The sequence below is a fragment of the Nannobrachium achirus genome (assembly GCF_963921795.1).
Source record: "Nannobrachium achirus genome assembly, chromosome: 11".
NCBI classification, from domain to species: domain Eukaryota; kingdom Metazoa; phylum Chordata; class Actinopteri; order Myctophiformes; family Myctophidae; genus Nannobrachium; species Nannobrachium achirus.
The window spans coordinates 5925492-5941682 of NC_137820.1; the positions used below are offsets into that span (position 1 = coordinate 5925492).

At 42.5% G+C, this 16191-nt stretch overlaps 1 protein-coding gene across 1 annotated transcript in view; it reads right to left on the minus strand.

The window, feature by feature from the left end:
• mon2 (MON2 homolog, regulator of endosome-to-Golgi trafficking) overlaps positions 1 to 16191 on the minus strand; it is a 140187-nt gene that overhangs the window by 98388 nt on the left and 25608 nt on the right. The window contains 3 exon segments of the mRNA XM_080737452.1: positions 2115 to 2244; positions 9768 to 9899; positions 13564 to 13691. Coding sequence (XP_080593578.1) covers positions 2115 to 2244; positions 9768 to 9899; positions 13564 to 13691 — 390 coding nt within the window.

The following is a 16191-nucleotide window of genomic DNA, read 5'->3' on the forward strand; positions in this document are numbered from 1 at the left end:
TATGTTCAAGACTGTTACTTTTCAGGATTCAAATTCATAAAACCAAAGCATCAGATCTACAAGCTCTACAAGGATCTACTTTTGATACCTCTGTGCGACGCTAGTAGGCGTTAATTTACAAAAAGAAAAACAGTTAGAATATGGAGATAAGAGGTTTCTGCCCGACAGCAACGATATCAAACATATAATTTTCCGAATGTCTGTCTGTCTGTCTGAGTGAGTGTCTGTCTGTCTGTCTGTCACAGCGTTTCTCCTCAGTGGCTGGAGCAATTGATCTGAAATCGCATCACCATTAGCATATGAACACACCTGACATAACTGTGAAGCCCGTTTGTCACTTTCACAAATCATATGCTGTATATTAGCATTTTTATGGTGTATCTACTATCTATTCTGCATCTAGCTTGAGGCACATCTATTCTGCATCTAGCATGAGGCAAAATGTTTAACCAGCTCTGTGTGTGTGTGTGTGTGTGTGTGTGTGTGTGTGTGTGTGTGTGTGTGTGTGTGTGTGTGTGTGTGTGTGTGTGTGTGTGTGTGTGTGTGTGTGTGTGTGTGTGTGCAGGCAGGCGGGTGTGTGTGCAGGCGGGTGGGCGGGCGGGCTGGGGGGGGGACAGTATCTCTGTAGCCATTAAACAAAACGGGTTTCTTACATTGATGTTCCTACAGTACATCATGCAAGCACCAGTTAAAGTTACTTTCCATCCCTCATATACTGTGTGCACAGTGCACATCCCATAACCCACACACTGCACATCATTTTGGAGCTCATATCTTTGAACAGGTAAGGGCTAGTAATGAATAATTAATTAAACTAATTTAGTCCCCACAACTCCTCTGGGGCCTTTCCTGGTCACTGTACAATGTGTACATGCATCACATATGGACTGCATTCAACAGAACAGCAGCAGTGGGTGTCGTTAACACAGCACCCAGAACAGAACAGAACAGCAGCAGTGGGTGTCGTTAACACAGCACCCAGGGAGTAGTTAGGGTTCATTGTCCTGCTCAGGGACACTTCACCGGAGGGTATCTTCCAATACCAAGATGCAGCCATATAGCTGTTGCTAATGGCTGTCATCCTACAGTATATTATATACAGTATATTACAGTATATTACACTTGCCTAGAGGGGGCCTGGTGCACGGTCCAGGCACCTGCTGTATAGGCTGAACTGAAGTGTAGCCTGACAGACTCCTGTCACCCAACGATCTTTGCTGTGTGTCTGACGGACTGTCTCTCCCCATCTCCCTCTCTCTCCCTGTTCCCTATGTCTGTCTTTACTGTAACCTATAAAATAAAGGCCAAAAGGCCCCAAAAATATCTTTAAAAATAAAGCATTGCCCATAGGGTGGATGGACGGTACAGACAGACTTACAATTTACAGTGTAGGTATTTAGCAGACGCTCTACATCCAGAGTGACTTACAATAGGCAAGGACAGCACACGGTAATATATCAATTGCATAGAAATAGTCATCTAAAAACAAGGAGGGTAGGGAAGTGCTGCGGTATGAGTCTGAAGAGGTGAGTCTTAGGCTACGGCGGAAGCTAGGGAGTGAGTCTGCAGTTCTTATTTGGGAGTTCATTCCACAGTTTGGGAGGCCAGGAGGGAGAAGAGTCTGGGACGAGTTGGGATCGTTGGCCTGGGTGTTTTAGCAAAGCAAGGCGCACCGCAAAAAAGACTTGTCACTCTCACTGTTCAGGGGTCTGGCATGATAATAGTCACGCCCAAAAAAAAGAAAAAGAAAAGCACTACAGCACTGTTAGAGACTAAAGAGGAACACACACCGGCTGCAGACATTTTTCACCGCGCGGCAACGCCTTGAAAATAGATCAGTGAGGAAAAGGTACTCTGTGAACATTGCCCTGATCAGTGCACTAAGACTGGATTTGAAGGCCACAAAAAGGTCAGAAAATGAATTCAGTGGAATATCGCTGACACTCCCACATCATCACTAAACACTAGCCTGGCGGGCCATCCCTCATCCCTTTATCTCCCTCGAACTAGACACATGGAAATGACCCGTTAAGGTTTTATTGTCACAGCGTACTTGCAATAAAACAACACAATAAACTAAATGCCACGTTCTCTGATGATAAAGTATGTCTGACCTTTGAAACGCTCGTCCTCGGCCACCATCCTCTCGAACACCACGGTGACCACCTGTCTGACGGTGGCCGCCGCCGTGTTGTTGGTGATGTTGTCCTTGGTGAAGTGGAGGCGGAAACACAGCACGATGGCCTGGACCAGGAGAGAGAGACATGTTATTAACATGAACAGTTACTGAAACACAGCACCATGGCCTGGACGAGGAGAGAGAGACATGTTATTAACATGTAAAGTTACTGAAACACAGGACGATGGCCTGGACGAAGAGAGAGACATGTTATTAACATGTACAGTTACTGAAACACAGCACGATGGCCTGGACGAAGAGAGAGACATGTTATTAACATGAACAGTTACTGAAACACAGCACCATGGCCTGGACGAGAAGAGAGAGACATGTTATTAACATGTACAGTTACTGAAACACAGCACCATGGCCTGGACGAGAAGAGAGAGAAACATGTTATTAACATGTACAGTTACTGAAACACAGCACGATGGCCTGGACGAGAAGAGAGAGAGACATGTTATTAACATGTACAGTTACTGAAACACAGCACCATGGCCTGGACGAGAAGAGAGAGACATGTTATTAACATGTAAAGTTACTGAAACACAGCACGATGGCCTGGACGAGAAGAGAGAGACATGTTATTAACATGTAAAGTTACTGAAACACAGGACGATGGCCTGGACGAGAAGAGAGAGACATGTTATTAACATGTAAAGTTACTGAAACACAGCACGATGGCCTGGACGAGAAGAGAGAGACATGTTATTAACATGAACAGTTACTGAAACACAGCACCATGGCCTGGACGAGAAGAGAGAAACATGTTATTAACATGTACAGTTACTGAAACACAGCACGATGGCCTGGACGAGAAGAGAGAGAGACATGTTATTAACATGTACAGTTACTGAAACACAGCACCATGGCCTGGACGAGAAGAGAGAGACATGTTATTAACATGTAAAGTTACTGAAACACAGCACGATGGCCTGGACGAGAAGAGAGAGAGACATGTTATTAACATGTACAGTTACTGAAACACAGCACGATGGCCTGGACGAGAAGAGAGAGAAACATGTTATTAACATGTACAGTTACTGAAACACAGCACCATGGCCTGGACGAGAAGAGAGAGACATGTTATTAACATGTACAGTTACTGAAACACAGCACGAGGGCCTGGACGAGAGAGAGAGAGACATGTTATTAACATGAACAGTTACTGAAACACAGCACCATGGCCTGGACGAGAAGAGAGAGAAACATGTTATTAACATGTACAGTTACTGAAACACAGCACGATGGCCTGGACGAGAAGAGAGAGACATGTTATTAACATGTACAGTTACTGAAACACAGCACGATGGCCTGGACGAGAAGAGAGAGAAACATGTTATTAACATGTACAGTTACTGAAACACAGCACCATGGCCTGGACGAGAAGAGAGAGAAACATGTTATTAACATGTACAGTTACTGAAACACAGCACGATGGCCTGGACGAGAAGAGAGAGAAACATGTTATTAACATGTACAGTTACTGAAACACAGCACGATGGCCTGGACGAGAAGAGAGAGAAACATGTTATTAACATGTACAGTTACTGAAACACAGCACGATGGCCTGGACGAGAAGAGAGAGAAACATGTTATTAACATGTACAGTTACTGAAACACAGCACGATGGCCTGGACGAGAAGAGAGAGAGACATGTTATTAACATGTACAGTTACTGAAACACAGCACGATGGCCTGGACGAGAAGAGAGAGAAACATGTTATTAACATGTACAGTTACTGAAACACAGCACGATGGCCTGGACGAGGAGAGAGAGAGACATGTTATTAACATGTACAGTTACTGAAACACAGCACCATGGCCTGGACGAGAAGAGAGAGAGACATGTTATTAACATGTACAGTTACTGAAACACAGCACGATGGCCTGGACGAGAAGAGAGAGACATGTTATTAACATGTACAGTTACTGAAACACAGCACGAGGGCCTGGACGAGAAGAGAGAGAAACATGTTATTAACACTAGTCCTTACCCGTTCAAAGATATGAGCTCCGAAATGATGTGCAGTGTGTGGGTTATGGGGTGTGCACTGTGCACACAGTATATGAGGGATGGAAAGTAACTTTCTGGTGCTTGCATGATAATATGTAGGAGCATCAATGTAAGAAATACCCGTTTCGTTTAAGGCTACAGAGATACTGTGTACCGATCTACATGACAACATCTGAAAGAGGGCCAGCCAACAACCCCCCCCCCGCCCACACACACACACACACACACACACACACACACACACACACACACACACACACACACACACACACACAGAGCTGGTTAAACATGTTGCCCCATGCTAGATGCAGAATAGATATGCCTCATGCTAGATGCAGAATAGATAGTAGTTACACCATAAAAATGCTAATATACAGCATATGATTTGTGAAAGTGACAAACGGGCTTCACAGTTATGTCAGGTGTGTTCATATGCTAATGGTGATGCGATTTCAGATCAATTGCTCCAGCCACTGAGGAGAAACGCTGTGACAGACAGACAGACAGACACTCACTCAGACATTCGCAAAATTATAGTATAGATGTACAGTTACTGAAACACAGCACCATGGCCTGGACGAGAAGAGAGAGAAACATGTTATTAACATGTACAGTTACTGAAACACAGCACGAGGGCCTGGACGAGAAGAGAGAGAGACATGTTATTAACATGTACAGTTACTGAAACACAGCACGATGGCCTGGACGAGAAGAGAGAGAAACATGTTATTAACATGTACAGTTACTGAAACACAGCACGATGGCCTGGACGAGAAGAGAGAGACATGTTATTAACATGTACAGTTACTGAAACACAGCACGATGGCCTGGACGAGAAGAGAGAGAAACATGTTATTAACATGTACAGTTACTGAAACACAGCACCATGGCCTGGACGAGAAGAGAGAGAAACATGTTATTAACATGTACAGTTACTGAAACACAGCACGAGGGCCTGGACGAGAAGAGAGAGAGACATGTTATTAACATGTACAGTTACTGAAACACAGCACGATGGCCTGGACGAGAAGAGAGAGAAACATGTTATTAACATGTACAGTTACTGAAACACAGCACGATGGCCTGGACGAGAAGAGAGAGACATGTTATTAACATGTACAGTTACTGAAACACAGCACGATGGCCTGGACGAGAAGAGAGAGAAACATGTTATTAACATGTACAGTTACTGAAACACAGCACCATGGCCTGGACGAGAAGAGAGAGAGACATGTTATTAACATGTACAGTTACTGAAACACAGCACGATGGCCTGGACGAGAAGAGAGAGAGACATGTTATTAACATGTAAAGTTACTGAAACACAGCACGATGGCCTGGACGAGAAGAGAGAGAAACATGTTATTAACATGTACAGTTACTGAAACACAGCACCATGGCCTGGACGAGAAGAGAGAGAGACATGTTATTAACATGTACAGTTACTGAAACACAGCACGAGGGCCTGGACGAGAAGAGAGAGAAACATGTTATTAACATGTAAAGTTACTGAAACACAGCACGATGGCCTGGACGAGAAGAGAGAGACATGTTATTAACATGTACAGTTACTGAAACACAGGACGATGGCCTGGACGAGAAGAGAGAGACATGTTATTAACATGTACAGTTACTGAAACACAGCAAGATGGCCTGGACGAGAAGAGAGAGACATGTTATTAGTAATAACATGTCCCTCTCTATCTTCTCTCTTTCTCTCTCTATATATTAAAAAAAAAGATGTCTGGGCAGCAAATGTGTAACAACTTATTACACATTTGCTGCTGTTGTGGAGAAAGTCACAGCCCCAGCCTGAAGCCTCAAAAGTCTAGTATCTCCCTCGTTCCATAGGGATATCCCTTTGGAGTAATGGTTAAGATATTGGACTTTCACGCGGGAGACCCAGGTTCGAAGCCAGGTAGGGAGGTTCGGATCACCTCCGTTACACTGCCCAGACATTTTTTTTTTTATTTAGTCTAAAAGTTCTGCCAAGATCTCCATCTTAGTATCTTTATTTAATCAGCGTATTAATATCACCGTCGTCTATCCGTTGATCGCTCCTCGGCTGCTAGGAGACAAAATGACCCAGGAACAAAACATCACTTCCCCATGAAACAAAAATCACTGGGAGAATTGTCAGGATTTTCCATAACTCTAACTTCTTTCAAGACCGTTTCCGTTCCTGATTAAACAGACTTGGCTCGCTGTGACCTCCTGACATGGAGTTCTTTTCCTGTCCAATGACTTTTAAAGTGTTTAAATACATTTAAAAAAGAAACGTTTTAAAAGGGCGCCGCAATTCCCAAAGAAGCGTAACATTCTTTAAAGTGTGCTTTTCTGGGGGAAAGTACAGTATGCTGGACCCGTCCAACTGTACTGTATATAATATCTAATAAATAGTAGAAACAACCTGACTGTGGCTGTGCTAGCCAGCACTCTAATTAGACATACTGTAACTCCTATACTCCACGGAAAGGTTCCCCTAGACTTGAGGAAAAGGTTGTATACTGTATATGGAAATAGTTCATGACCGAGGTATGCTATATAGAGTACTGTAATGAAGTGGTCGGTTTCTCCTTTCCTGGTGACATGGACTATACCGGCTTTTTTTTCTCCCTCCCACCAAGTAGCTACTGTAGGCTAATAGAGGCCCTGTAAGCCCTATATACTTCATTGTATGGTGACAATGAAAATAGCCGATCTACAAGTTGAGAACGCGTCGCATCGCAATACGTTGTGAGCTTTCGGATCGGCTATTTTCAATATAAATGATGTTACCGTCTTTGGAAGAGTATGAAAATCGTGCCCAAAGAAAGGGACACGGGTTAATGTGGTTCAAATGAGTTCCTAATTAGATGAATGAAACCATTAAGTAAGAGTTAACAACCACCGCCCTCCATTAACACAGAGGGCAAAGAGTGGACAGCAGGAATGACGTAATGCTGGAGTCAGCAGTTATCAGTGTGGTAAGGAGAAACTCAGAGAGGATGGACGTGACGTGTTGTTAAGCCCAATGCTAAATCCACAAGAAGAAAGGCGTCTGTGGGGTAGGGCATTCACGAATAATGTTCGAATGTATAGTATTCAAATTATTCAACCTCAAAGTATTCGAATATTCGACAGGACTGGCCAAACGGTCAAATATTAAGTAAGCAAGAGGCGAACATTGGGAAAATAGCAGATTTACATGCTCACAACGCCTTGCGTTGTGAGCATGTAAATCTGCTATTTTCACAATATTTATCTGCGGAACCGAGTCACATTAAATGTAATGCCTACAATTCCAAGTGCTTGTCAGGGTGGGGGTCCCCAGTTCAAATTACTTTGGGGGTCACGGCCTAAAAAGGTTTGAGAACCCCTGGTATAGAGCATTAACAAATTCATCCACCAGGGGCATTGACAACTCATTCTTATGATAAACTATATATGTTTTAAAGAGATAAAAAAAATAAAAAATAAGAGTATATTCGGCTTTGGTGAACAACGTCGAATAGTGACTTGGATATTCGAATATTCTAATATTTGGTGAATGCCCTACTGTGGGGTTGGTCCAGACTCCAGAACTACAACATGATGTCAATATGATGACATCATTCAGACGTTGGGAAAGGCCCCGGGATCAGAACTAATGTTGTGGGTGTTTTGTTCCGTGCTTCAGAGATGTCGTGACTACAACAAACTAGTCTGAGATCAGTAGCATTGTGAGGCAGGGGTGACACTAAGGTCTCAGAGGCACTTGCCCATCGGGCAAGTACAGGTCATGTTCTACTTGCCCAAAGGTCATGCCCACTTGCCCCGAAAAGTAAATCGTCCACTATAAAATGATAGGTAAGATTTGAATTACAGCTCAATTTAACACTTATTTCTTTACTTTCTGGGCTTGTGCGATAACAAATGTCACACCTCAATACCTCCAAATCCAAATACCTACACTGTATAGCTATGATTGAATATGTCTGTGGTTTCACACAGTAGCCACATTAAAAACAGCACATTATAGGTTAACAGTGCTCTTATTTTACATTCCACAGACCAGAAGACAGAGCACTCTGGCCACGTCCCGTTGTTTAGACAGATATCTCGTGTTGTGTTTATAGATGTTTGAGTCCCCTCTCAAATGAGCACTCGCCCGGTCGGGCAACCTGAAAGCAAACTCCACCTGCCCTGACGTTGTATTTACCTGCCAGGGGCAGGTGGGCAAGCCTTAGTGTCAATGCCTGTGAGGTTTCTGATCCAGTCGGGAGTGGAAATAATTTAAAGTACAACTCCGCCCTAAATCACTTCTAGGCTAATTCTTCTACTTATATTTATCCCAAATGACTGTCCATGGGGTCTATTAGGCAGAAATGCCCCTGTTGTCCAGTTTCCCCAGCACAATGCAGCAGCTGTCATAGCATAGAGTGGAGCCTATAAGCCTATCGCTTTTACACTATTTGTTGTGTTCAAACGTGATTTTCGTTTTCATCAATGTGTTACTAGTTGTCCTTACGGACACATCCATGCCTTGGTTGTCCCACACAAGCCACCACACTCTCATAAATAATGTTTTGGGGTGAGCATTCGGCACAAGTGCCAATCAAAGTGACTGTACTGGCCAATCGCAGGGCATCTTTTCCGGGACTTGGCAAAACACATAAGAATAAGAATAACATCTGTTTAGCAGAGTGTGATGGCTAGTGTGGGACAACGATGGCATGGATGTGTTTGTAATGACAACTAGTACCACATTCATGAAAAATAAAAACACTTTTGATCACAACAAATAGTGTAAAAGCGATAGGCTTATATGCTCCACTCTATGCTATGAGAGCTGCTGGGTTCTTCTGGGGAAACTGGACAACAGGGGCATTTGTGCCTAATAGACCCCATGGACAGTCTTTTTGGATCAATATAAGTAGGAAAATGAGCCTAGAAGTGATTTAGGGCGGAGTTGTCCTTTAACGTCATGTTGTAGTCATCAGGCGGAATACAGGCGGCCGTGCACCTACTAAAAATGTTTAAAGTTGGATTAAATTGTTATCATCGTTTTATGTCTTTTGGTATAATAATGGTGGTCATTTTTTATTCTAACCCGTAGTGCGACTACAGCGAGAATAAAGCAATTGATTCCCATTGTTACGGAAATAACGTTAGATCATGGTGGAGTTTCTTCTAGTGGCCGGAACAAACTACCGGAAACACATTGTTGTTCTTTTATTTTATGTGTGTGTGTGTGTGTGTGTGTGTGTGTGTGTGTGTGTGTGTGTGTGTGTGTGTGTGTGTGTGTGTGTGTGTGTAGTGGTATTGTACCTTAGTCAGAGAGGACCTCATCGTGGACCACAGTGTTGGTAGTCAGTAAAACCAGGACCAGAGTGTGTGTGTGTGTGTGTGTGTGTGTGTGTGTGTGTGTGTGTGTGTGTGTGTGTGTGTGTGTGTGTGTGTGTAGTGGTATTGTACCTTAGAGAGGACCTTGTCGTGCACCACAGTGTTGGTAGTCAGTAAAACCAGGACCAGAGTGTGTGTGTGTGTGTGTGTGTGTGTGTGTGTGTGTGTGTGTGTGTGTGTGTGTGTGTGTGTGTCTAGGTATTGTACCTTAGAGAGGACCTCGTCGTGGACCACAGTGTTGGTAGTCAGTAAAACCAGGACCGTCTGCAGCAGCTTCAGTTCCTCCAGGCCGTTCTCCATCAGCTGCCACAGCATGTTGATGATGTTGCCTGCTGCCGTCTGGAAGGACGCACGCACACACACACACACGCACACACGCACACACGCACACGCACACGCACACACGCACACACACACACACACACACACAAGGTATACAGTAAACACCTCTGAAATCTCTCTCTAGTGTCCAATCATTAACACAACCGCAATCGCTAGAAAGGGCAAAATACAGAATACAGAAGTGTTCTGTGGAGGTAGATTTGCCTTTTTTGGTTCGGGAACCGAACTGTTCTGGCGGAGTATGGACTGCAGCTACCATAACCCATTAAAACGGGAAAGGCATCCGTGTCGTTTTTAGATCATATAGCAACAACAAAACAGTGCTTCTCAAAAATAGCATATATACAAGCGCACAGCGCACAGCATGGGAGTCCATGCCTGGCATGAAAAGATTTGAGAACTACTGATTTGGAAGGCATCTGTAGAATCATCCTAAGGTTTTTAAACCAGGTTTTGACCTGCCACACAGAATCTATAAAAGCTTCTATTAACCCAACCTAAAAGCTTGTGACACCCCAAGCTGGAGAGCAGGGTACAGCTCACTGAGCTCTTAATAACACTATATCAGTCTATCATGGTGCAGCGGAGCAGCATTTATGCTAGCAGCGTATTACCATAAAATGTTAGTAACTTGAGGCATTTCTAAATTTCATTAAGCATTTCTATCTGTGTCCGAGCTCCGAGGGCTCTGGCCTGATGGCTTTAAGAGAGATATGATCACAGGTGTGACTCTAGCTGGGAGATTTAAAGTGGAGTTCAGGTCCATAGATATATCATTGTTTCCTATTGTATATGTTTCCTAAACATACATCTAACAAAAGATCATGCAAGCACGGGCAAACAAACACATATTATGTGTGTTTCAGACATGAGCCTCTAAAATGTTGGACTAACTACCTCCAAACAGACATGGCTCACCTGTGTTCATTTCATAGACTAAAAATATGACAACATTTTCGTTAACTACCTTTTTTCACTGATGAAAAATCAATTAAAACTAAGCTATGATGAGCTACAACTAACTAGACTAAAAATATTGACAGTTTGATGAACAAATAACAACTAGACTAAAATGTTGGAGAAGTAGAACGAAAAGACAAGTCATATTATGTCTGGTTGCGCTCTGAAAAAAGCAAATCTACAAGCTTGTATGTGGCGTGGCGTGGCATGACGCGTTGTGAGCTTGTAGATCGTCTATGTTCAGCACGCAACCAAGTTGCAAACTAAAACTTTTCAGGCGACTGAAATATGACTAAAACGAAATGACATTTTATACAAAAGAAATGAACACCGGACCTCACGACCCCCCTTCCCTTGTGTCCTTTTAGCGCCCCGTCAAGGGGGGCCCAGACCACCAGTTTGGAGAAAACACTGAGCTAAATTATTGATAGTTATGGGTCCATTTGGTTCCATTTGGACACTCTCAGGAGTTATGGGAGAGTTAATGCATACCAAACTGGGATCCTTCTAAATTAGAAAGTTTAATAACCACTGCAGTAATAGAAGAAGTCCTTCTCCAGAGTAAGAAAGTCATCCGTCCGTGTGAGAGATATATTAAAGCCAGTATAACAGCAGAGTGAGAGTGAAACCAGGCCACAGAGACTAGAGAGACAGTGATAATGGACACAGGGTCTTTTTAGATGTTATTTCTGCTCCAGTCATTTAAGTCATAACCATGTGGAAAAGCCTAGTTTTTGGCCATTTTCCCCCTCATAATAAATGGCATTAAATGTGTTGTCGATAGAATTTAGCCTGGCATGGCCAGACTGATATTCAGGGCAGTTGTATTTTTTTGTACTGGTAGCCGCAGACCCAGTCACCCAAAATGTGAGATGACCTGTGATGTCATGCCATACGTTTTTATTTCTGTTTTATCTATTAGTTTGGTCATTAAGGTCCACAGAATGAGAGGTCTGCTCTGCCGGAAACAACGCGAAAAGAAGTTATGGCCATTTGTATATTCACTGTCCCATTGCCTCCACTATACAGGAAAAGAAAATATTAAGAAAAGAAAAAATCAGCTTTAAGAAGCATGCAAGGGGTCAAACTAGGGCTTTTTCATGATTTTGAATCCATTGCAAGCATTTGTTTTGCACAGAAAGCATTCCTTGGGCTAAAAATGGCCCAATGAAACTGTGAAAAGTGATGAGTCATCACTTTTTTTCACTTGTCTTTTGAGCCCAAAGAATGTTTTTCATGCAAAACAATGCTTGCAAGGGATTCACAATCATGAAGAATCCCTTGTTTGACCACTCACATGCTACTTAAAGCATATATATATTTTAGACAATTTTTTATATTCTTTTCCTGTATCCATCTGTTTCCGCAAGACTTTACTGCAGCATTATCTGCGGGACACTTCCGGTTAACAGCAAACAAGCTCACGTCGCTCATGCCGCTCGCCTTCTGCGCAATGCACGATGGGATGTTGGAAAGTTGTGGATAGTGGAGTCGATGGGACAGTGAATATACAAATGACCATAACTTTTTTTTGCTATGTTTGCGGCAGAGCAGGCCTCTCATTCTGTGGACCTTAATGACCAAACTACTAGATAAAACTGAAATAAAAAGTATGGCATGACATCACAGGTTCAACCCTATTCCTTGCTTTTGGGCCTGTGGGTCACCGACTATGGCAGATTGTTCTGGTTTCTACATTGGGGTTAGAGCACCGGTTCTCAATGTAAGGCCGGGGGACCACCAAGGATCCCAAATGGACCGGAAAACACAGTCGCCTCGGGCGTCTATCCGGCGGAACGGTAGAACGGTCTCTGCCTGGTATTCCTAAACCTAACCTCTGTAAACTATGCCTAAACGGTTAAACCTAACCGTATTCCTAACCTTAACCCTCTAAGGCCCACTGTTGTAATATTACAACGTTTGTATTTTATCCAAAAAAAGGTTTAAATCATTTTATTTTAGCTCCCCCTACCACCTAAACATCACCATTGGATTCTATTGTTTAGTATTAAAATGCCATTGGCCACAATATTTGCATATAAATACCCCCCACAGGGGCTGACATTCACACCCGCCACACCCGCTGACATTCCAGAGTTTTGACGAACAACATCTCACTTTTTCATGGAAGCTATTCCTCACAAAAACATAAGTAAAATGCCTGTATTATTTTTTTTGGTGATCATTAGAATGTCTAGAACATGTACATATGTTATTATTGTGAAAAATATCCCCCATATGTAAATTAGAGCATGATTTATGGCTATAAAACCTTACAAAAACTTTTTTTTTTTTTTAAACATTAGATTTTCCTCTTATTAGGACTCCTACAACACCATCTGATTTTTTTCAATTTTTTATTTCAAGTATTTCTATATTTGGGCCTTAGAGGGTTAACCTCATTGAAAATGTGCCTAGACCGGTTAACCTGTTTACCAACCTACGGGTCACCAATTATTTCTGGGGTTCCCTGGGCGTCACCTGACATGTCAATGATGTAACCGGAAACCAAAAAAAAGCTGTTCCATTTCTTTAGGAAAAAAAAAACAAAACACAGCGTATGTGGCGACAAGCCGGACGCGAGGTTGCCGCGGAAGCCTCTGTCTTTCAAATGGATGGTCACCTGCTGGGACATGGTTAAAGGTACAGTACCCACCTCAGACACCACCTCATGGGACATGGTTAAAGGTACAGTACGCACCTCAGACACCACCTCATGGGACATGAGTCTCTGGATGGCAGCCAGACACAGCTGGGTGATCTTTGGTTCCTTGGTTCCACAACCCATCAGGAAGGGCTGCACCACCTCTGAACTGTTCTCCTTCAGAGCTGCAACACAACATATAGAGTTATAATAAGTACTGTTCTCCTTCAGAGCTGCAACACAGCACATAGAGTTATAATAAATACTGTTCTCCTTCAGAGCTGCACGGGATGGAGGGTCACAGTCATAGAGTTATAATAAGACTGGGGTGGGGGGACATAGCACTTTCTCAATGAATTGAGTACAAAAGACCCCAATGTAAAAAAAAATACAGTACTTTCTATGGTTTCTGAAAAAACTTCAAATATTTATTCAACAATTACAACAATATGGTGCTACATAATTATACTGTACATACAGTAACAGTATCTCATGAAAGTGAGTACACCCCTGACCCCTCTAATTTCTGCAAAAAACACTGAAGTGACACTTTGATACAATGTAAAGTAGTAAGCGTACAGCTTGGATAACAGTGTATATGTTATTGTCTCCTCTAAATAACTCTTTAACCCTTAAAGGGCCTACACCATGCTTTTAAAACTATATTTTTTGTATAAATATATGCTCAAAATTGAGTCTTAGACAGGTTTTAACCCTCAACAAACACTCTGACCATTCCTGTTGTTTGTTCTAGCTCTACTATAATGAGGCTCTCCAGCTGCAATACCAAAACGGCCTCTGTTTGCTCAGGGGTGCATCTAGTGTGGTTTTTCCACTGAAAAAAAAAAGTTTTTTTGGAAAAAAAAGAATTTTTTTGAAAAAAAAAAAATGTTTTTTTTTAAAAACGGGAATCCGTGTGACGTCACACGGATCAACTCTCAGAACAGCACACTGTTCTGAGAACCCGTGGAAAGCTTTTCATCTCTGTCTTCCCAAAACCAGAGAAAGACACAATTGTCAGAAATAGGACTTTGTGAGGATAGAAGGTGCCAGTGGGACCCCAAAAAAAGGTTTTAAAATAGAAAAATCACACCCGTGTGAAGTGGAGCTGTGTGTGTGTGTGTGTGTGTGTGTGTGTGTGTGTGTGTGTGTGTGTGTGTGTGTGTAGATCATGTGTACCGATTTTTGTGACATTTGAAGAAAATATGTTGGAAAAGGAGCAAAAAGTGTGTTTTGGAGAAAATTCAAGATGGCGGAAAATCTATCCTGGCGCAAATGGGCGCCAGGATGGGAATTTTAATTTTCCGACCTACGGTTCAAGAGTTACAGGCCGAAACGTAAAGTGGACTGTTATAGCGCCACCATGAGGCCGAGTGACGATTTTTTTATTTATTTAATCCTTGATATCATTATAAATCTCCTCTCCAAGTTTTGTAACTGTAGCCCCTATGGTTTGCGAGAAAAAAAATAATTGAATGTGAGTTTTTGCCATTCCCATTATAAGTCAATGGGGAAAATTAATTCACTAATAAATTAATATCAATTAAACGATACAACTTTTCTCTTAGAAAAGTAATAGCACACGATTCCCGATGAAGCCGGTCAATTTGACATATGGCGCGAGTGTGTGGTGCAAAAACTGTGGGACTAGTGGCGTGCCGAAGTTTAGGAAGTTCAGGCTACATACACACAGACAGACACACAGACAGACCCACACAGCCACGTATAGGGAGCCTGTGTTTCACACAGCTCCAAAAGTGAAAATTCATGGTGTAGGTCCTTTAAACCCTCTTGGGCATGGAGTTCACCAGAGCTTCACAGGTTGCCACTGGAACCCTCTTCAAATCCTCCAAGACAACATCAAGGAGCTGCTGGATGTTAGTGCTCAGTTCCACTCAGCACAGGCCTCGCCATGGTCGACCAAAGAAGTACGTTTAAATTGTATGAAAGTGTAATTTCTTCAGTGTTGTCCCATGAAAAGATATAATTAAATATTTTCAGAAATGAGAGGGGTGTACTCACTTTCGTGAGATATTGTAGCAACAGGACCATTATCAAATTATTTCTTTGAGGGTCCCTAGATGATTTCGCTGAATCGTTGTTGTGTGAATGTGCAACATTATTTTATCACTCAACAGTAAAAAACAAAACAAAGAAAAATGATTATTCTTGGGAGTCGCAGCCTGAAAAGTTTGAGATACACAATCTGAACTGCATTTCTCCCCAGTAATGAATCAACCGTAGATCAAGTCTTATCTTAGTGATATACTCTACGAAACACCTTCAAGGACACCTCACCAGATTGTTCTTTGATTCTTAAAGTAAATATGCGTTCAAGTGATAAGAGTAAATTGTTTAATCTGTAACATAATACTGTACTGTACACAACAATTGTTTCCTTATCGACGCCAAACAGCCAAGCTGCAAGCTTACAACTTGAGAGAGCTGCTATTTCTGAAACCTTTCAAGCGATGATGCCCAAAACAGGGAAAGAAGGTTGAAAATAGTTAGAAATTCTCGAGTCACATCGACTGCGCAATTGCAGATATACTGAAGAAAAAAGCAGTAGGAGCGAGATCATTTAGCGACCTCCAACCTGGTCGCAACCTGGTCGCTAGTTTTCACCGACCGGGTCGCTAAATCTACCAACTGGGCTGCAAATTCACCGACCAGGTCGCTAGATCT